The sequence below is a fragment of the Podarcis melisellensis genome (genome assembly GCF_964234715.1).
Source record: "Podarcis melisellensis genome assembly, chromosome: 6".
In the NCBI taxonomy this organism is placed as follows: domain Eukaryota; kingdom Metazoa; phylum Chordata; class Lepidosauria; order Squamata; family Lacertidae; genus Podarcis; species Podarcis melisellensis.
The window spans coordinates 80,212,104-80,234,380 of NC_138538.1; the positions used below are offsets into that span (position 1 = coordinate 80,212,104).

At 42.4% G+C, this 22,277-nt stretch overlaps 1 protein-coding gene across 5 annotated transcripts in view; it reads right to left on the bottom strand.

The window, feature by feature from the left end:
• Positions 1 to 7,188: 7,188 nt before the first annotated feature.
• Positions 7,189 to 22,277, bottom strand: part of NEK7 (NIMA related kinase 7) — an 86,256-nt gene continuing 71,167 nt past the window's right edge. For 4 of the 5 annotated variants that reach the window (XM_081914949.1, XM_081914946.1, XM_081914947.1 and 1 more), the window contains 2 exons: positions 21,007 to 21,120; positions 7,189 to 11,463 (listed from right to left, as the gene is read on the bottom strand). In XM_081914949.1, coding sequence (XP_081771075.1) covers positions 11,353 to 11,463; positions 21,007 to 21,120 — 225 coding nt within the window. In that variant the 3' untranslated portion in view covers positions 7,189 to 11,352. Of the gene's footprint in view, positions 11,464 to 16,442; positions 19,069 to 21,006; positions 21,121 to 22,277 lie in introns of those variants that run through there. The other variant, XM_081914950.1, reaches the window with a different exon arrangement.

The following is a 22,277-nucleotide window of genomic DNA, read 5'->3' on the forward strand; positions in this document are numbered from 1 at the left end:
GGGACGCGGATGGTGCTGTAGGTTAAACCACAGAGCCTAGGACTTGCCGATCAGAAGGTTGGCGGTTCGAATCCCTGCGACGGGGTGAGCTCCCGTTGCTCGGTCCCTGCTCCTGCCAACCTAGCAGTTCGAAAGCACCTCAAAGTGCAAGTAGATAAATAGGTCCCACTCCAGCAGGAAGGTAAACGGCATTTCCGTGCTCTGCTCTGGTTTGCCAGAAGCGGCTTAGTCATGCTGGCCACATGACCCGGAAGCTGTATGCTGGCTCCCTCGGCCAATAAAGCGAGATGAGCACCGCAACCCCAGAGTCGGCCACGACTGGACCTAATGGTCAGGGGTCCCTTTACCTTTAAAAGAAGACACAGTTGTGTATTTCTTCTTTATGTCCTGTAGCAGAGCAAAAAGAGAGAGTCCCCACTATGCTTTCTACAAGGGACAACCATCATGGCATTCACATAAATTACTTTAAAGGAATAATAGATCTCCAAGGACTCTCTCATGGATTAAGTGCCGGGAATGAAATATTGTATTGTGGCTTCGGTAGGACATTAAATAACAGTGAATATAAAAGACAATAATCACGACCTCTGGAAAATGGAATTAATTTATTGCCCTCTTGAACAGCCTAAGCATTTTAAACTGATTACATTTCTGTGGTGTGGGGCATTAAGGATTTAAGCACATACCACTGGAATTATTTTAAATCAGTGGTCGAATTGCACTTTAAGGGTATCAAGGAGGCAGTTAAATTAGGCCAGAGATGGGGAACATGTAGCGCTCTGGATATTTTTGTATCACAACTCCCATCATCTCTGACCACAGGCCCTCCAGACTCGAGCCGATGCAAGTTGGAGGGATTCCAGACAGGCTTTTATTGTGGGAGGGACTCCACCCCACTGAACTCCTTGCACATGCAAGGTCCACACAACATTCCAGCCATCAAAATGCTAGCCCATGCCCCATACCTCACTTTATTCCTTTATTTATTTCATCCATCTCTCACCTTTCCTCAAAGCAGCTTAAGGTGGAGTAAGTACAGTACATAGATCTCCCTACCTCTCCCTCTCATTCTGCAGGCCGAGAGACTGCAGCTGGCCAAAGTTTACCCTGTGAACTTCGTTGCTGCACGGGGATTCGAATTCTGGTCTCCCAATCCCTAGTCTTACACTCTGACCATACAGTGGTACCTCGGGTTAAGTATTTCATTCGTTCCAGAGGTCTGTTCTTAACCTGAAACTGTTCTTAACCTGAAGCACCACTTTAGCTAATGGGGCCTCCTGCTGCCGCCACGCCACCGGAGCACGATTTCTGTTCTTATCCTGAAGCAAAGTTCTTAACCTGAAGCACTATTTCTGGGTTAGCGGAGTCTGTAACATGAAGCGTATGTAACCTGAAGTGTATGCAAGGGAATCTGATGATGATGATGATGATTTTGATGATAACAACCACACCTCTGTTGCCCGTTTGTGATATCTGAGCAACCTACTTTCAAATTAAGCCATCTTCTAGAAACACGCTTAGGGTTCAGCAACACCTGGAGGGTCACAGTCGTCCGTCCCCCCACATTAAATAGACCATATATTGATCAGATAAGTCACAAAGCCAAGCAGCATGATTGGGGAAGAGATGTAGAAATCTGCCTACCTGAATGCAGGAAAGAACTCAAAGAGCATGCATTTTTATGTATGCATGTATCAGATTTTTGTGCAAACCCCCCCCCCCAGCAACAAGTTCCTAGCCCATAGATTAATGAAGATATGTTTTAATGTTAGCAATGTCTGGTGAAACATCCCAAAAACAGTATTTTGAGGGACAGGGCTTCAGTCCCCTACGTAGTTCTCGACTCCTCCATGTGTAGCAAAGCCAGAATAAATTCTGTAAATATGTTGGGAGGGGTGGGGATTTAAAGCAAATTTGTGTGAGCCATGCAGGTTACAGAATTGATGCAGAATCTGAATTCTCTGTGTACAGAGAATGGCTCCTAGCAGGAAATGATGATCAAAAATATCAGGCTCTCGGCAAGCCTGACTCTGCAAGGAAGCTCCCCTTCCGCCTATATTTCCCATCCCATGGGAATTTGCACGAAGGCAGGGGGATGAGCAGAGAGGCTAGGGCAAGGCAACTCCAGTGCCTGTGGTTTGAAATGGGGCATGGATTTCTCCATTCCAAATCTGAATTTGCATCATTACTATTTCTTACATACAGTACCTACCAGAGAGGAAGGAACAGCATCTGAACCAGCCTTACTTAGCTTTCAGAAAAGGGCTTGGGGGAAACTAAAAAAAGGGGGGAGAATCTATCAATAGCTATTGATACCTAAACAGAAACCCTATTTGCATTTTGAGGACAAATCGGGAATGTCAAACACCTGGAGATCAGCTTGTGAGCTTTGTAGGCCATTGGCTGGCTGGAGATGGAAAATGGATGCTGCAGAATATACCCATTTACTGAGTAGTAAACCCATATAAGGCTCAATGGGCTTACTTCTGAGTAGGTTTGTATCAGACTGTGCTGTAGAGAAGACTTTAGTATTGTCTAGCAAGGCAGATGTGTAAAAATAATAGATGCTTTTCTTTAAAAATAAGCACTTTTCTTTAAAATCAAAGTGCATGCATTTCTAAATTTCAATTAGTAATGTTTATTTTTTAGATTTAAAAAAGCCTTTAATTTTTAAAGAAAATCCCCCTATCCAATTTATCCCTTTAGATCAAGTCATTCTGGGTGTAGAATTGGAACTTTTCTTATTCCTATGGCGAGAAGGTGGCACCAGATAGGACATTAACAGCCACGCAGAGGGCTGAAAGACAAATCCCATTAATTAGACCCGTCTTAGGATTTAGGCATATGTAACAAAGAGCTGAAAACGCCGCAACCCTCCCATGGCCGGGACTTGATTTACAGGGTTAGCGGTCAGACTGACAATTGAAATCAAACTGCACGTCGGTTTCTCAACACTCCAGGCAAGTGGGTCAATTCTTCCGATTGGTTATCCCAAGAGAGGAGTAAAGGGTGGGCGGGGGGAGGACATATTGTGGCGTAGTACACCTGTGCTAGCTGTCGGATCAATAGCCTCTATCAGCAGGGCTCTATTTAATGAAGCCTGAACTGGTGTCACAGGCCTGCTAACAGCTGCAACTTAACACCGATACCAATAGAAACAGCCTGCAAGCCCAAATAATTGCTTCATTCTCTCCCCCCCCCCCCTGCCTCCCACCAAAGAGATTTATGAACATATTGTATTGTGTGCCTAAGACGGCCGGCTGTCAAGCCCTTGAAAGTTTAGGGAGAAATTCTCAGGTCATAAGGAGGACGGTGAAATACAGCACTAAGATAGGAGGCTGTGCAGAGAGCAGTGGCTTGATTCCTTTCTCTCTCCATACAGATACAAGCTAATGTTGGTTTTATTTATGCAGCTCTTCCAGAACACAGCTCCATGCCCCACATATGAAAGGGGCTATCCGTATAGTTAAAGCTATGGTTTTCCCAGTAGTGATGTATGAAAGTGAGAGCTGGACCATAAAGAAGGCTGATCCCTGAAGAATTGATGCTTTTGGATTATGGTGCTGGAGGAGACTCTTGAGAGTCCCATGGACTGCAAGAAGATCAAACCTATCCATTCTGAAGGAAATCAGCCCTGAGTGCTCACTGGAAGGACAGATCGTGAAGCTGAGGCTCCAATACTTTGGCCACCTCATAAGAAGAGAAGACTCCCTGGAAAAGAATGGATGGCACGAGGGGAAGGGGATGACAGAGGGCGAGATGGTTGGACAGTGTTCTTGAAGCTACCAGCATGAGTTTGACCAAACTGCGGGAAGCAGTGGAAGACAGGAGTGCCTGGCGTGCTCTGGTCCATGGGGTCACGAAGAGTCAGACACGACTAAACGACTAAACAACAACAACAAATCCTTTGGGGGAAGAGCTCAGTGCTGGATCATCGGTTCTGCTTGCAGAAGTGGTCCTGGATGAATCCTCAGCTTCTCTGTTGAGCTAGACTGCATGAGGTAGTTTCCTATGTGTGAAAGGAAATTCTCAGAGATCTCTGATGGCTACACAGGGCTGTGCCCTCTGCATGAAGGGAAAAGGATATAGGGCTGCTGAGTTCTCGTTGTTGGCATCCATCTGTCTCGAGACAATGGAGTGTGCCTCTGGGGGTGAAGTCTACATGCCGCATGAGCAGCACGAAAGTGGTTTCTCTGGGACGCAAGCCAGGGCAGTGTGCTTGGAGGTCCTGGGCTGCCCTGACGGCAAGACACTCTTGGCCTCGCTGTTGTGGTCCAAATGAAAGCCGAGTAATACATTTGGCGCAAGCTTGGCTGCAGGAGTTGCCAAAAGGAGGCCACCCAACTGTCTTAGGTGCATGGTCTCCCATCTTTTAGTCTTTGGTGCTGGGCAGATCTGGATGGTTCTTAAAAGACCAACCAGTTATCCTCTTCGTCTTAAAGGTACTGAAAATGTCATGCTGCATGCATTCTTGGAATATATATAGAAATGAAGAAAATGAAAGAAAAAGAGGCAAGAGGAAGGAAACTTCTAAAAGTATTATCAACATGATGCTGGAATGGAAGGGTGGAGGAGTAGAAAAAAACAAAGAAACAAAAAACTTGGTGTTTTACTCTAGAAGAGCAAAGAATGAAAGACCATGCCCGGACTACAGTTCCTCAAAGGAAGAAAAAGATAGCATGTTGTCAAAGGGTGACAAGACTGCGAATGGGAAGAGGATGGATTGGTTGTGTTCACCAAGGGAAACTGGCAGCTGTGCTGAAAGATGGGAAATAGTGGGATGCCAGGGGAAAAAGTGCACGTGGAGCTGTGAACACAAAAACAAAAAAATAGCTGAGAAAGAGAAAATGCACTTTCCTTGGAAAACAAAAAAAAAATGATATGGTGCTTTTTTGGTGTGGTTTTTTTGCAGCTGTCAAGGTAGCATCCTTGTGGAGCCATTGTGTCAACTATAATAGGGCCACGGTTAACACATTTTCGAATAGACACTCAGCTTCAGCACCACTTTCATGCCTGCACAGGGTGGATATTTCTATTTTGCTCTACTCATGACCTTCCCTGACATATCTGGTTGGTCATTGCTGGAGGCAGAGTACTGAACTAGGTGGACCTCCAATCTAATTTGTCAGAGGGGAGTGCTACCTTCTCGTTCTGATCCCATCACATACTACAAAATATCATGGCAAGGAAACTGGTGGTCTGAATCACTCCCATCCTCACCTCCTGGGCTTTGAGTAGGTAGATGTAGTGACCATTACAGCACAGTAGCATCTCACAGAGTGGAGTTTATTTGCCGAATTCAATACAGCGCCTTTTCTGAAGGAGACAATGAATTGTGGTTGCCGATGTGTTTGTGTATCTATTTGAAACAGTGTAATTCATAAAAAAGGACACGGGTGGCGCTGCGGGTTAAACCACAGAGCCTAGGACTTGCCAATCAGAAGGTCGGCGGTTCAAATCCCCGCAACGGGGTGAGCTCCTGTTGCTTGGTCCCTGCTCCTGCCAACCTAGCAGTTCGAAAGCACGTCAAAGTGCAAGTAGATAAATAGGTACCACTCCGGCAGGAAGGTAAACGGCGTTTCTGTGCGCTGCTCTGGTTCGCCAGAAGCGGCTTAGTCATGCTGGACACATGACCCGGAAGCTGTACGCCGGCTCCCTCGGCCAATAAAGCGAGATGAGCGCCGCAACCCCAGAGTTGGCCACGACTGGACCTACTGGTCAGGGATCCCTTTACCTTTAATTCATAAAAGACGTGTCTCCTTGTAACTTGAGACCTGGCCATTCACAAATGGAACGTTGATGCAAAACACAGGATCACTTTTGACCCAGTTTTTTCAGGTGTAACTTAAAAAACACAACTATGAAGGATTACCTCAGACTACACTCCCACCTTATGCCCAGAGGACACAACTGCACACAAGTCCTCTTGTACAATGCAATTAGCTTGCAGGGTGAATGGAACAGGAAGCAAACAGCTTCACTGGCATCTCATCAGTATGTGATGAAAAAGGTATACCCAAAGCACTACATTGTAACATAGAACAAGCCACACACAAAAAAATACGAAGAGCATTTGCAGCTAATTGTGCCAGGCCAGCAACTAATCAGTGGCAGTTATAAGCTTTTGCAGCAAACACAATTTGTACATGAAAACACTCATGTACATTACACCACTCTATTCAAGACAGAGAATAGATTCAGAGTTATACCTCTCTACTCAAGATAGGATTCAGAAGGAGAAAAATGGGATTTCTAGAGGGCCAGGACATCAGTGGACATTATAGGTATATATTCCTCTCCATGCAGGATAAGTTATGCAAAGGAAGCTGATCTGTTTGCCTATTATGTTTATTCACCAGGTGCTCAAGGTGACACTGAGTAAAACAACCATAAAACCAATCTTGCAATTAAAAGCCCTAACAATCCATTTAAAATGATATTAAAAAAGAAGCAGCAATTAAAAATAATCACTAATGGACAACGCTATCAAAATCTAAGTGGGAAACAAGAAGGTTCTCACTCACTAGTGGGAAATTTGAACAATTTCTTGGCACAGATTTTTTTAAAAAAACAAACAAATGGAATATAAAAATCAGGATGTACATAGCTCTGGCCTTGGGTTAGGGTGGTGAGAAGGACTTGGTTCAATGTTCCCAGAGTTTAATTATGCAGGTGGTGTTGAGGAACTTGTCCAGAAGCCACGTTGCAAATGGCAGAGGAGTTGCTGTGGCCTGTATAGATGCTGTTATGCAATCCCTGCATGTAGGTTTTTTCCAAACATACTTAGTACAGTAGATGGTCAGTATTCACAGGCTTCAGTGGCAGGCTGTACCCCTGTTGTACCTATGTTTTGCTGCACATTGGGAAACTTGCAAAGATGTGTGACTGACTGCATTGGGGGGACGGGGACGGGCGGGGGGTGGACCAATGAACATCTTACTTTGCAAGCATCCTTTCAGCCCACGGAGCACTTACCTGTCTGCAAATGTTTGAAAAGAACTGCTGTTTTTGGAATTAGTGGCCATTTTAAGGGGGTTACAGAAGATGGTTCGGAGTACTCAAATATTTATGTTGCTTGGACTTGCCATCTTAAGTCAAATTCAGTTCCCAATAACATTTTCAGTAAACAAATCACCTTGCACATTCTTGTAAATAAACGTTGAAGGGCAAAAAAAAAGGACATCAAAGTTGTTTCACTTTCCAATTTATTTAATTTGTGTAGCCTTTTTATATCAAGATATTGTACAACATAGCTTTCCAAACAAAGAGTACAATTCCTTGTGCAGAGAGTGGGTGCAGAAAGCACAACAAATATTATTTGGAATATTACAGTACAACTGAGTATAAGGCAGCAGAAAATTATACATGTTTTGGTTATTGATTAATACATTCATTTCAAAAGAGTCATCTACACAAATGTCTATTTTCCATGAGTGCTGAAGATAAAGTTAAGGCATTTATTAACTCGTTATATATAAGTATACAGTGTCAGAAAGATTAGCCCTAGGTGACACTGAGTAAGTTCTATTTTACTCTTATCAGGAAGCGTAGACTGGCCTTTGATTAGAATTGAGCTTGGATAGAATGAAGTTCCAGTGAAAATAATTCCACCTCTGCTACAACTGAACCTATACTGTCTGCGGCTAGCTTTTTTTTCAACTCTTTTCCTCAACCCTTCCACTTTCTGATACCTGGCAAGGAACCAGGCAAACAGGGTAAGATGATTCGGCAGACTGCCAAGCCATCCATCCACCCTGCCACCATCTTCTACACACATTAACAAGCACCAGGTTTTGTAGAAGCGAAGTCACATAACTTCATCTCCTTTCCACTATCAACTATGAAGGGAGCTAATGAGAGCAAGATGAGATATTGCACAGATGGAGGGAAAACCAAAGTGTGAACTGTAGCTTGTTCATCAGTTTTGACTGCTCCAGTAGCATTGAAAGGAAGACATGCTTCTGCTTGTGGCTAGCGATACCCACATGGGAAGTTTCCACCTTGCCAATCTGAAATATATAATGTCATCCTTCCAGTGTTACCAGAACCGTGCAAGAGAAGGCATGCCGCTTCTAGGGACTTAGGTCTTTTTCTTCCCTAGCTTTTACTGCAACTTGTTAAGTGGGATTCTCATATTTACCCTTTGGTTGCTTCCAAGTCCTAGAAGCTCTGGCAAGCAGAAGAGATTATGAAGAGGCTGCTCAAGTGATCCACTGGCAGAGCTATCTTCATTACTATGAATTTGTGTGGCGTAGCAAATCGTTTTGCCATTGTAGAGTGCCTGAATGGCGTCGGTGCCCAGCCCGACCTTCTTAATATGACACAAGCTTACCAAGCATCTCATCAGAAACGTTCTTTTTGCTGGCTTCTGAAATCAACTTAATTGGTCCTTCGACAGAATGCATCTTACATTATCAACACTGGAAGTATTTCTTTTATTGTTATTATTTTTTAAACACCTTTATACTGTAGGCATATTAGCTTAGCAAGCTTCATAATTATTGCCAACACTATTTTCTTCTAGAAGCAGGTTTTGGCTTCCCAAAAGCATGCGTTTTGTAATAAAGGTACACATGTGAAACTTACAAAGCTGCAATTTGTGCCACTTGCTTTGGAGTAAAACCTACAGAATTCAGTGCAACATCCAACTAAACATGCAAAACACCTGATGAAAATCATATTACTATGTTAAACGTAGCAGTCCTTCTCCATCGGACCTGTAAAATGACCTAAAAGTAGGTGGAGGGAGATGGGGTGAAACAGACTTAATGAAAGGCTGGAATACTTTTGCATAGTAGCACTTGGCAACGAGGATCAAGAGATTACTTTCTTGTCCTATGCTCTTTTTAGCAAACCTATTTTTAGCCTCATTCAGGGTGAAAAAAGAAAACTATTACGGATCATCCTAACGGAAGTGTTCATATTGCATTCACGTTCTGAATTTTGTAGGTTAAGGAAGCAGAACATCTTTTCAACTAGCTCAATCATGGCTCCATGCAAACCCATTTTGTGCTAGGACCCAGATCTAGGAGACTGGGTGCACAGTGGATCCCACTATTGCTGTGGACATTCAAGTGGCATGAACACGAACAATTAAAAAAGCTCTGGATTAGGCCTGCCTAAATGGTGTCCACCAAGCCAAATGCACCCCACCAACTGTGCACAGCAACCCTTGAAGGGACTTAGTAAACCTTTCCGTTTTGCTTCGTGGTCAGGAGTCGGGAGATCTGGCCCATGCCATGGCGTGGCTGCTTGCTGCTGTTGCCACTTATTCACTGCACCCACGTCTACCCACAGATGCATCTTACCCAGTGGTGGAAGGCAACAGTTTTGATTATGGAAGCCAAACCTGCCTTTGGCTCTGCTCCATGGCAGGCGACTGCCACATATCAGATTCTCCAAAATGCCATGCCTGGCTTCACTCTTAGGCATTGCCTCCTGAGGAGTGCAGGTTGCATTTACATTTTAAAGTTTTCTGCTGATGAGCCTAACTGCACATGGCTGCATAGTGAATTAGTAAAATTTGTTGGTTTATTGTGCACACAAAAAATACTGTATGGCTTCTTGTTTGTTCTCAGAGATAAATGTGTCACAGTAGGATTAAAATTCTACCTGTCAACTCCTGTAACTGTTAACCAACCCACCTTGACACGTCATAGATTTGCAGGCTGTCCGGTCAGGATTTTAAAGGACTATGTAAAACGACACTTGTAGCTACAACATAATGCTTCCATGCTCCATAACAAATACCCCGTTCAGGGCCTTGAATGTTTATTCAATTAATTATGAATTTCGCTTTGGAATATAAGCTAATGCAAAAAAAGAAAGAAAGAAAGAAAAGAAGAAAACTCTCTTTTTAAAAATCTCAAGTGAACGTTTTCGGGGAACAAAATACCCTTCTAAGACACATAAATTATTTAGGAAGCAGATGTCTGCATTGTAACGGACAATTCATATCAATGACTGGCTGCCACAAAGATTGCCTATTCCTTTGAAGCTTTGACTCTAGGCAGCCAAAACCCATTCCTGTTGCTGGTTTGCAGTGGTGTAAAAAGGAAAAGAAAACAACTCTCTGATTCACGCTGGGAGCATCAGCGCAAGGAGAAGATGCCATACTTAGGACATTTCAAGCATTTGGCCATTTTATATAATGTGTACCTTACACTGAATGTTGCTGGGTGTAAACTAGCCCAGCCCTCCCCAGTCTGGCAATATCTGCATATTTTGGACTACACCTTTCCTCTGTCTCAGCCTGGATTACCTTGTTGGCTGATGGGACTTGTCCTCCCAAACATTAGGCGGGCACCAGCCTGGGGAAGGCTGAACTGGCCTTTAAAACTAAGTCAATATATAGAATGAAGGATTATCTGGATAAATTCAGCCCAGATTAGGCACTTTGTCACTGATATGACTTGCTTAGCAATCCACCACTGAATGAAAAGGGATTTGCAAATGCTTAACTTTGTCGAGCGCCATCTTGAGACCTACAGATTGTGGCAGTGATGCTTTCAGAATTCTAGGCCCTGTACAAATACACCACTCTTTTCTGTCCGCCCAGAGGCTCGGAGCAGCAAGGCACAGCATAATACAAATACATGATATCAAGTTTTAGGAGCTGGGGTTAAGGTACTGTACAAGGATTTTAAAAACAACAGCTGACCAAATTTATTCTTTTTTCAGTGTTGGACAATTTCTGAGGAAAAATAAAATAAAACCAATTCTTTTTCACATTCAGCGGCTGCATCAAAGCTCAACAGCAAATAAAATGGTTTCTATCTACATTTATTTTGATGAGGAAAACCGTAAACTGCAAAATTCCTTTTTAAAAAAAATAAAATAAAATCCTAATCTAGGGAAAAGGAACAATATATTCACTAATGAACAATAAATTCACCAATTTGTGCTGATTCATCACTTCCACACATTACTGAAAACAACTGAGGAGCAGTTTCAACAGTATTCCTTTAAGGAGTCCACTGTTGTGCTCATATGCAAAACTGCAACTGATACGTAGAGCAAAATATTATTCCCATGTAAAATCATTGCTCTTTATGTAGAAATATGTGTGAAATTGCAGCTTTCAGAAGTCAGAAAGGATTGCCGATTTTCTTATTCTGTCATGTTCAGAACTGTTCCATGTTTTCCATTAAAACTTTTTTTAAAAAAAAAATACTTCATTTTAGCTTATTAACTCTGTGACGAAACTGCTAAACATTCTCATCGCATGTAACTAAACTTTAGGTGACGCAGACAAATGGGAGAAAAGGTGGAAGAGGTTTTGCACAACAATACTTGAATGATTCCGGTGGGTTTGTTGTTTTTTTCCTTTCTCTTCATAAGCTGCCAAGTCTCTTAGCTGGTGGCGGTATGTGCATGCATACGTTTTGCTACATCATAAACATAGGTGATGTCCGGTCGCTTCTCTGGATCTGGGTTGATGCACATATTAACTAATTGTCGCAGCTAGGGGGGGAAAAAAGAATATTATGGACACGAGGAACAAAAAAAGAAAAGAAAAAAGCACTGTGTCATAAAGTTATTAGGGCCGTCCTTCTCTCCCTCTTCCAAACTTTAATTAGGAGTACTGGAAAACTACAATAGCGTGGCAGTAATGCATACACAGGGGTGTAGAGGGCATTAGGGGAAGAGTAGTACCTCCTTCTGGGGTAGTTTGTCCACCCTTGATCCCCACCCTGAACTCAGTCCTAACATGTGGCTCCTATAAGCTGTCAGCATGTGACAAGTAGCCACACCCTGGGAAACAGCTTTGATTGGCCAGGTAAACCAGGTGAGGGTAGCTGTTGCGTCTCAAACCCTCAGAGTTAGGGACTTTTCCCTACATGTGAAGAGAAGCTGTGGTGGTGAGCGGATGAGACCAATAGTGAGTCCAATGGTCAAGGCAGCGGTTTCTACACGTGCTACAGAGGGAAGTGAGAGGTAGAGGTGGGGCTCATTAACCTGAGAAGGTGGCCCATCTAAAAAAAGGACCCTAAACCTCTGCCACCCTGCGGGACATCTTTGGGAGAAGAACAGGCTAAGGAGTAAAGCCTAACAAATCTGGGATGGAGTCCCTAAGACGACTGCATGGTGCCTTGTACACTTCTTTCCAGCAACTTCTACAGCCAAGCTGGTGCCAAATGTATTGCTTTTTATTTTGGACCACATCGGCAAGGCTGAGAGGGGTGTCTTGTTGTCTGGGCAGCCCAGAACCTCCAAGCACACTGCCCAAGCTTCAGTGTTGCTAACACAATGTTTGACTTCACTCCTGTACTCCATTGTCTCTTTAGACAGACAGATGCCAACAACAAAATTCATACAACAGGGGTGGCTACCCTGTGATCCTCCAGATATTGATGGACAACAACTCCCAGCAGTCCCAGCCCACATGGCCAATGAGTAGAAACCATGGAAGCTGTAGTCTAATTACACTGAAGGGCCACAAGTTAGCCTCCCTGACAAACCAGTATATATTACTATAATCATTGGTATTCATTGAGTCATAGGTGTTAGAGCCACTTATTTACTCTAACTTGTTGCCTTAGAATAAACAAGTTAGAAGAGACCCTTCAAAGGCTATGAAGCTTTGTGGCCCAAAGTGTTATAAGCTGAATTTTCCCTTCAGTTCCTCTGGCAAGATTCATATGTAATCTGGTCATGTCATGTGAAGGACTCAGCGAGGAATTCATTTATGAGCAACATATACTGAACAACCAATACAGTCCCACACAGATAAATCTGATTCCACTACCTGCATGGGGATGAACTGTGTCCATGGTTTTTAATATACTATACATGGTTACTGGCTCACTCCCAGGTAAGTTGGTACAGGGTTGCCGACTAAGACGTACTAAACACAAGGTACTGCTGCAAGGTCAATGTGTGTGGGATGCTTCAAATTCACTTCTACATTAATCTCACCATGGAAGTCACTGAAAAGGAAGCTGCAATCCTATGCACACTTCAAGTAAGTCTCACTGAACTCAATGAATGAATAGGATTGCATTCTTAGTCATCTTTTTTTCATTTACCTTGTGCCTAGCATGTAGAAAACTTTTATTTCAGATATATTAAAATGGGACTCCAGACTTCTATGAAATCAGTTCCACCCCCCACTGCCCCACTTTCCATTTTCAACGTAGAGTTGCAAAATAAAGGAATAGTCCTATGGGGATGCATGTTCTTTGTTATTAAGAGTGCGCGTTCAGTTTAAGTGAGGCTTAACTTCAAAGTTCACAAATCCAGAAGGAGATGACCCAAGATGCAATAGGAAAGCTACATGATCTGCCACAGGAAGATGCAAGGGGTTGGTGATATATTGCAGCCGACAAGAGCGGTGCATTAGTAAGCTTAGCCAAGAGGCAGTCAATGGCTGAACGCTTTGCAGACTGCTTACATGGCAGGCAGGCAAGAGATTTCTGAGAAACGAAGGTTTCAGCTCCGCAAAGAGAACCCTTTTGGGCAGATCCTGAAGGAACTTTTGTAGTATTTCACGCATGCCACAGGTATTTTATCTACTGATGGGCTGCTGCTTGTAGGCTGCTATGCAGAAGAGGAAATATATATGCGTAAAATTAATATTGTAGGACAAATTGAAAAGTGTCAGGGGTTCCTTTTTTTAAAAAAGGTAAAGTGTAAAATTATTTATTCATAATTATTAATTATTAATGCATATCAGGAATGTTTCCTATAATCTAGATATCCTAAGTCTGCAAGGGGAAGCTGTATGTATGTATATATGTATATGAATGTATTTATTTCCTGCTGATCAAGATTGCTGGTTTATGCTGAAGCAGCAGCACGGAAATGGAAAAAAATAAGCCACTGCTTACTCCTATTTTGAATATCTTAAACACGGACTTGGGCTGGGGATGAAGCTCCAAACCTGCCATCTAAACTGCAGAAGAAACTGAGATTTAAGGTAGATGCCATGAACTCTACAGGAGAGAAAGTGATCGAGGCAGACTCTCCTTAAATCTTTCTAAGTATGAACTCTGAAGTATTTGCTGAAAAAGATGAAAAAAATGGCTCCCATCCTATTGCCCGAATGCACATTACTTCCATGAAGCATCTTTCCTAAAAGCACAAAACACAGAATGGCAGAATGTTCTTTTCTGAGGTGTGTGGAAAGACGACGACTTCTTGCTGAATACAGGATTGCAATGCCTTTGCCTATTGTCAGGCATATCCATTTCCATAAAGTCGGGAAGGTTCCCTATTTAATATGGAGCTAGTAGCATCCATTGCATTCAGCTGACCTGAGGGATGCTAATGTGAATTAGGCTGAGCCGAGATGTCAGGACAGCAATATATTCTAGTCTGGTATGGGATGACCAGCATGCTCTACGAAAGGCAGACTGGGACAGTACCTAAGACTGGGAAGGCTCCTGTTGCATCTCTGAGCAGCAGTCTCCTTCGGCTCGGCTTATTCTCCTTAACCTCCTCTGTGAACTTAGCACAATGACAGTATTTTGCCTGGAGCTTAGCCTGGTAGTGGGGAGCAGCGGGACACATTTCTTTTTACTTTAACAGGTTTGTCAGACTCCAAGGGTGGGGGAGACTCAGTGTCCCTCAAGTCATAAAAAGGGACCAAAAAAAAAAAGGCTGACACAGGCAAGCCAGTGTTTGGAAACGCCTGCGATGGCGGAGAACTTGGATTTAAAGCAGAAAGAAACATTGCTTATTCCTATCAGAAGGTATTCACCTAACGTATTACTCCTTAAAAAGATGCTACTAAGGGTCTGGTTTCAGCCTCCCCCTGTCAGGCAGCAGAGGAACCAACCCCCATGGCCCGTTGCCAGAAACGGATAAGAAAAGTCCTTGCCATCTGCTTTTTATTCAATATTTACAGAGAGAGGCTTGGGAATGCAACCTTTTGGAATAATGGTGTTGTCCCAAGTAAATCTCCATGGCCCTTCTCTCCCACAAGGGGGTCAACAGCACCACCCCCTTGACAGTTGCCGCTTAGGGTCATCTGTCTTTGAGCTCTTCGCTCTCCTACTTTTAAGGCTCACCAGGTTCTGGGAGATGGTGGGTCTGGAATGCTTTCTAGTGGTAACATGCCAGCCAGCTGCTCCAGCTCTGCCTCCTCCTCCTCTCCCATTATTTCCCAACATTTCGCCTCACCTTCCTCTGAGCTGTGACCTCCCTCAAACCCCTGTTGTAATGTCTTCTTCTCTGGAAGGGTCAGGCTGGGGAGGCGGTCTCCACCGTTCCTCCTCTGCCCAGTCCCTGACACCCCCACACAAAACTTTTAAGCATACTAATATATGAAGCTGCCTCATGTCAGGTTAGACTATTGGCCATCTAGCCCCAAACTTTTTATTCCAAGTGACAGTGGCCCTCTAAGGTCTAAAACTGAAGACATTGCCATTCATGAGAGAATGGAACCTACAGGGCATTCTGCATGTAACATATATGTTTTATCACTAAGATGTACCACACACACACACACACACACAGAGAGAGAGAGAGAGAGACTATCATGCCCACTCAGGATGGGGAGGGGAACAACTTCTATAGGGATTTGTGAGTTATGATATTGTGATTCAAAGTAAAATTAGAGACTTTGCCTGGAAAAGAACCAACCTGACATTCAGAATAGTAATTCAAAAGTTCTTAAGAAAACCATGCCCATCCAGTTGTTGGGGTGTGTGTGTGCGTGTGTGTGTGTTAGAATTCCAGCTCCGTGATTGCATTCATGGGATTGCTGTCTTTCACATGACGGTGTATGTATCTTCATTAGAAGCCCACTGAACTTTGAACCAATACAAAAACAGAATATTGCTGGGCATAAGAAGAAAGTCTGTCTACTCATATTCTCACCAGTACAAGCATAAGAACTAATGTTACAAGGCTCTGATCATCTGGTTTTTGATAGGATAAACGTCTTGATCTGAAGCTAACAGGTGTTTAGCTACATACTTCATAAGGGAAAAAATGTCTTGAATTGAAGACTGAGCCAATAGTCACATACTTATAAGAAGTAATTGAGAAAGCAACTGGGAAACTACCAGTAGTGCAACAGCCCAATGCAAATCTGTGGAACGGCCATACTTCTGCTACACAGTAATGTGCACAGTTCTGGTTGCCACATCTCTAAAAGTGACACTGTAGAGCTGGAAAAGGTCTAGAAATGCTTAACTAATAACATCAGTGGGCTGAAGTATCTTCCCTTCAAGGAAATGGTCTGGGCCTTTTTAGGTTAGGGGAAAACGGAAAGTAATGAGGAAGGCATGACAGAAGTGTCTAAAATTATGCATGGTTTAGGAAACATAAAGGTAAAGAGACCCCTGACCATTAGGTCCACTCATGACCGACTCTGGGTGAGCTCCCGTTGTTTGGTCCCTGCTCCTGCCAACCTAGCAGTTCTAAAGCACATCAAAGTGCAAGTAGATAAATAGGTACTGCTCCGGCGGGAAGGTAAATGGTGTTTCCGTGCATTGCTCTCGTGCACCAGAAGCAACTTGGTCATGCTGGCCACATGACCTGGAAGCTGTCTGTGGACAAAACACCAGCTCCCTCGGCCAGTACAGCGAGAGGAGCGCCGCAACCCCAGAGTCGTCCGCGACTGGACCTAACGGTTAGGGGTCCCTTTACCTTTAGCAATAAATATATTGCTCCTCATGCGAGGGAGAGCAATTTCAAGGCACCGCCGATATTGCATGATGATCTAAGTTGCCTTCCCTCATGCTGAGGGAAAACAGGGCAGCTGATCGCCCTCATTTCAAGACACCGGGCACTACCTTCCCCTGGCACTGAGGCAGAGCAGATTTTCTCAGTCAGCAGGAAAGCCGCAACAGCCACAGTGGACTTGCATCTTCGCTGACTGCCCTGCTGAGGGCGGCTTGATGCACCCCCTCCCACTCAAACCATGGGGTGGAGATGACTCCCTTTCCTCTCTTCCCCCAACACACCTGATCTCCATTACTGCTCCTTCCCTCATCCCCAGTCTCCAATTTCAGACACTGTGATATATCAGAATATCATGATGTTCAGCTGCCGATATATCACAATGTTGAAAACCAGATATCGCTCAACCCAAGTCTGTTTTTTAGTATACCTAAAATCTTTTGCTCACTAGGGGCTATCCCACATTTTGTTCCAAAAACCGCTTTGCAGTGGTATTATTATTTTATTATTAATTAATTAAATTTATATACCGTCTCTGGGCAGTTCACAGAATAAACTACTGTAACTAACATAGTTATCATTTTTTTTCAAAAGTAGGGGGTTCATGGCTTGGCCTTTGAAAAATAGGGGTTCTCAGTAATTAGCTAATTGGGAACCACTGTCCAAAGGAACTTAAAGGCACCTGCCAAGTTCCACATTGCAAAAGCCACGTGGTCAATGTAAAGGATAAAATAAGAACAGCATAACATAAAAAAGAACTGTAAACTTTGGGTAAAACAATCTCACTGCCATCAAATTCTTCCACATCATCATTGATAGAGAAAATAAAAAGGAAAGGGTCCCAAAGGCAACCCTGGCAGACTCTTCTGCAAGTGGAATTCTCATTAGTATCTAGGGTAGGGTTTTTTCATTGTATCTATGTATTTATTTGTTGCAGTCAAAGCTAGCTTTGGAATTTGTCTTACTAGGATTGTAGAAAAGGGATGTTTCAAATTAGTGCTCAGAACACATTGATTTGTAAGAAAAGACTGGGTTCCCCCCCCCCAGTAATTCCCCCCCAATAAATTCAATGAAAGCAAAGAACGAACAAAATCAAAAAGCAATTTGCAGATTTTGAAACCTTTGTGGCAATTAGATAAGCTTCAATATACTGAAATGAGACCTCTCCATCCTTTTGATTCAGCAGCTGTGGTGTTATGGAAGGCCTAGGGACATTCCAACCACTCAAAAATAAAATAAAATAAAAAGTAGATGTCAGCATGATGGGTTTAAGGAACCAGCCAAACTTTTGGCAGGAAGGAGTTCAGAGAAGGAAGGAGGTAGCATTGCCACAACTGAGTATGCAAACGCTGTGCACTGTCATGGCATGTGAAGAAGGGTGCTAGCAGACCAAAAGGGTTTGTATTAACACAAGCACACACATCAGATCCAGAACCCTGAAAAAACGAAAGCAACTGATGGTTTCACTGCCAAAAAGAAAGAAAAAGGTATATCTGTTTTAGAAACTGATCTTAAGAGTACTCTTTTGTGGTTAAAGGGTTTATTTCTTTTTAAAATGTTCTTCTGTGAAAGCAGACAGAAGCTGATGCAAAGTAATTTTATTCCTTCATAAAATTTATTCGCATAAAAAATTCAAGCGGATTTCGTTGTTCAGTGATCCCTGAACTCAGCAGCTCAACCAAGTGCACTTTTCAACCTGGATAACGGGTTTGAAGTCTAAATTTTTGAGAAGTCTTTAGGATGCTGCTGCTGCAGTCTGGCAGACACACTTTAGCCTATTTCCTCTGCAGTTCTATCCAAGACTTTCACAATTAAAACTATAGTATTAGAGGCAGAGAGAAAAATCTTAAAATATATTTCATTAAAAAATGTTTTATACCACATATGATTTTTAAGGGACAACGGGTTCAAAGCAACTCCTTCTGTTCCGAAGGCCACTTCTTTTCTTAAGAAATTATTTATTAATGGAACAGCACAATTTGCTTTCTTTAGTGCTGTCGGATGGATAAATGATTTTTTTAAAAGGGTGTTAATGTAAATATCCCTGTTTGTGCATGGGGAAAATATACAACATGGTTGTTGTTGTTGTTTTGTGGTGTGTGTATGTGTGTATGTAATTCCACCCACCCCTTCCTAACTTGGAACTATGCAAACTAAGTTAATAAAAAGAAAGGTGGAATCTTATTTCTCTTTCCCAGTACCAAGACCTTCTATCAGAGCCGGACTTTGATATTTGCCCCTTGGCTGAGAATCCATATATCCAACTTCACACTTAGCTGCAGTGAAGTAGCCCTCCAGGCAGGCCGACTTCAACGAACCACTAGTGGCATCATCATTAAAATCCTGCTGAAGGTCACCATGGCAACCGCCTGCTGAGGCTTCACTGCTGCACTCGGCATCTCCTAATCAGCTACCATGTGAAATGCAAATTCAGACAGTCTGAAAATTAGTCAAGAAGAATAGAGGATGAGGATGCAGATACGTGAAATATTCATGCGCTTCGTGGAAAAAGGAAGACAGCATGAATGACACAACAAAGAACGGCCCCTGACATTCTTGCTATCATTTTGCATTATTGTTCACACCCTACTGTATTTCTAGGCCTCCGGTTCTGAAGTTGCCTATACGAAGTGCCATATTTATATTCCACAAAAACGTAATAATTAAAAATGGCCACTGGAAAAAAAGAGTTAATTGGGAAGACTACATTAAGGAAAGGTTTCGCAAATTAATGGGTGGTAAATCTCCACCTCAAAAAGTAATTCTAATCATCTTCCTAAAAACACAACAACAAAAACCGCTCTGTGTTCCAATTGTCACTATAATAAAAATACAAATTGTCACCCTATATATGACAAAGAATGTTTAAAAGACCAAAAATTCCTGGACTGCAATCTTTTATTAATAATCAAAATCTTGAAAGCAAGAGGATTCAAGGTTTTGAATTACAAGTTACTCCCCATTCTGTAAGCAGCGCAAAGCTTTAATACTTACAAAACATATTTCAGAGAGGACATTTATGTGCATTTCAACATAATCTTTAATTCATGTACATTGAACTAGAATAAGTTACTGTAGCCTCTTTGTTGGCTTGAGGCTGCTATTATCTTACCTAGTTCAAACTTTGAGAATATTTCACTACAAGATAAAAGAATTACGCACACACAAGCATACACACACTTTTTCATATACTGAAGAAACGTATGTTCTTCCTGTGTCTTCTTGCATTAGTTAGCAAGAATGTGTTTTACATATGTTTTTGCTGCTAATCAGTATTTTGCAATCCTCACCATCTAAATCAAAATGAATTATAAGTAGCACAAGTTCACCACTATGGGAACAGCAATACAGCCTTAATCCTTGACTCTCAGTACATGGTCCTCTCCTGCAAATGCAGAGAAGCCTCTGTACCGCCGACTGGAACCCTGTGTTTTTTACAGGTATACAAAGATGTGTACACATTCTGCCCTAGAGAATGGAAGGGATATACAGGGTTCCCATTCCATGCCCAGCACCTTCTCTTGGTAAAGGGGCCTGAGCTCTGAGATTAGGCTCCTTGACTTTCCTTGACAGGAAAGTTTTGGTCAGGAATGGGAAACTCACATTATGCCTTATGGTAATCTATATGGCTTTAGGGTGATCCATGCATGGGGACTAAGGCTGTGCAGGTATCATTCCTACAATAATGAATACATGCATCCTTTATGGGGTTCAGGGGAAACATGGCTATGACATGAGAATGCCTAATGACCTTTGGACCCCATCTATGTTGGCAGGTGAACTGGTAGGGAGCCTCATTCCTCCATGAAGTTATCAGAAGGGTGATTAGTTCTCATGAGAACACCAAAGGAAGATGAATTCAGAAGGCACTTGCTAGCACAATGCTCCCATACAGGTGACTAAAAGAAAATCCTGCTGTTCATTTGTGGCCAACCAAAGCAGATGGTATTAAGGGTTTGGGTTTTCTGCATCCACTGTGAGTGGTTTCTCCTACACAGCATCATACAAATTTTAATCTCTTATATTAGGAGGAGGAAACAGGACCACTCTAAAGTATTATGTATTGCCTTACAGCCATCTCCTTCGACTCTTCTGCATGTGAAAAGTTCAGCTTCAAACCTGCCACAGTGTTGAAAGCACACCATTCTCTTGAGGAAGCATATTCAGGGATCAAGGAAAAAAACTGGCACACTGTTGAGCCCACAATACAAACAAGAAGGTCATGAAGACGTACTCATGCATAAGCTATGCTTGTGCAAGAACATACCCAGATCCCAGTATAAACTGGAAACTTTTTTTAAAAAAAGCACTATTCAATATTCATCAAGTACTCATACCTCTACCTTCAAATATACCACAGAGAGCGGTGCTACTTACCTCTTCTGAGTAGTGATCTGATGGAAGAGGTGGATAGTCACATTGTTCAATCTTTTTACATAAGGAATACAGGTTCATTTTGTCACCATAGAATGGACTCTGCAGTGCAGCCATCTGTGTGGAATTAAAACAAAACAAAATGTATCTTGGATTTTTTGTGATTTTTAATTTTTATTTCGTGTGTGTGGTCAGGAGGAATATTATTTCACATAAGTATATTTTCAAGGAACTACTTTTTGTTTCGAAAGGCCCAGTTTAATTTTTAAATGGAAAACATGTTACGTCAACTTCTTGTGATCTTCACTGCCCTTAATTTCATTATACATTTTTTTCATTTGTTTTTTGAAGGGTGTGTGCCTAATGCAAGTGAAGCTAGTTTCTGTAATGTTACAGTCTGTTTATATATTTAACTGACATGTCTTTCTGAAACCAGATTATTATTCACCAATACTGACTTTGTAGGACTCACCATACAAATAAAGATCTAATTTTAAAATGATAATTCTGATCAGAATCTAAAAGAACTGTGCAACAAGTTCTGCTCTAGGCGTGCATTTTTCAAATAGCAACTGCCCTCCCCACCCACCCCACCACCACCACGGAAACAGGAAAACTAATTCTGAAACAGATAGGGTTTTCAAAACCAATTTGTGATATGGCATGATGGCTGGAAAATGTTTAAAATCCCACTGAGGGATCCCACTGTAACCCCCATAAGTACAGCTAAATTGTTCTTTGGATCATGACCATATTCCTCCTAAATGATCCCCTATGCTTTAAAAAAATGAAATATTGCTGCATAGTCTGCAAAGCCATAAAGTACTTTTGTAAACTATTTATTTCCGTCTGGAGCCCACCTTCTTTTTGGGAACTTTGTGCAAGTTCCAGTTTGCAGAGGACACCACCATGGGTGAGTAAGACCACACTGAAATAAGTTGAGTCATCCATGTTTTGCTTGAACTCCCAATTGCTTTTGTAGACCCTGGACAACTCATCAATCTGTGAAGGAAGCTGCCTTATACTACATCAGGCTGCTGGTCTATCTAACTGAATGTTGTCTACACTGGAAGGTAGCAGCCCTTCAGAAAACAGACTTTCCCCATCCCTACCTGGTTATGCTAAGGGCTTAATCTTAGACCATTTGCATGCAAAGTAGATGCCTTATTACTGAACTATGGCCATTACCCAAAGGATACAGTCCCTGGCAATTGTGAGGATAATGCTAAAATCTACCCTGAGTCTAATCTTTTGGCTGGTTTCAGAAACTTTAA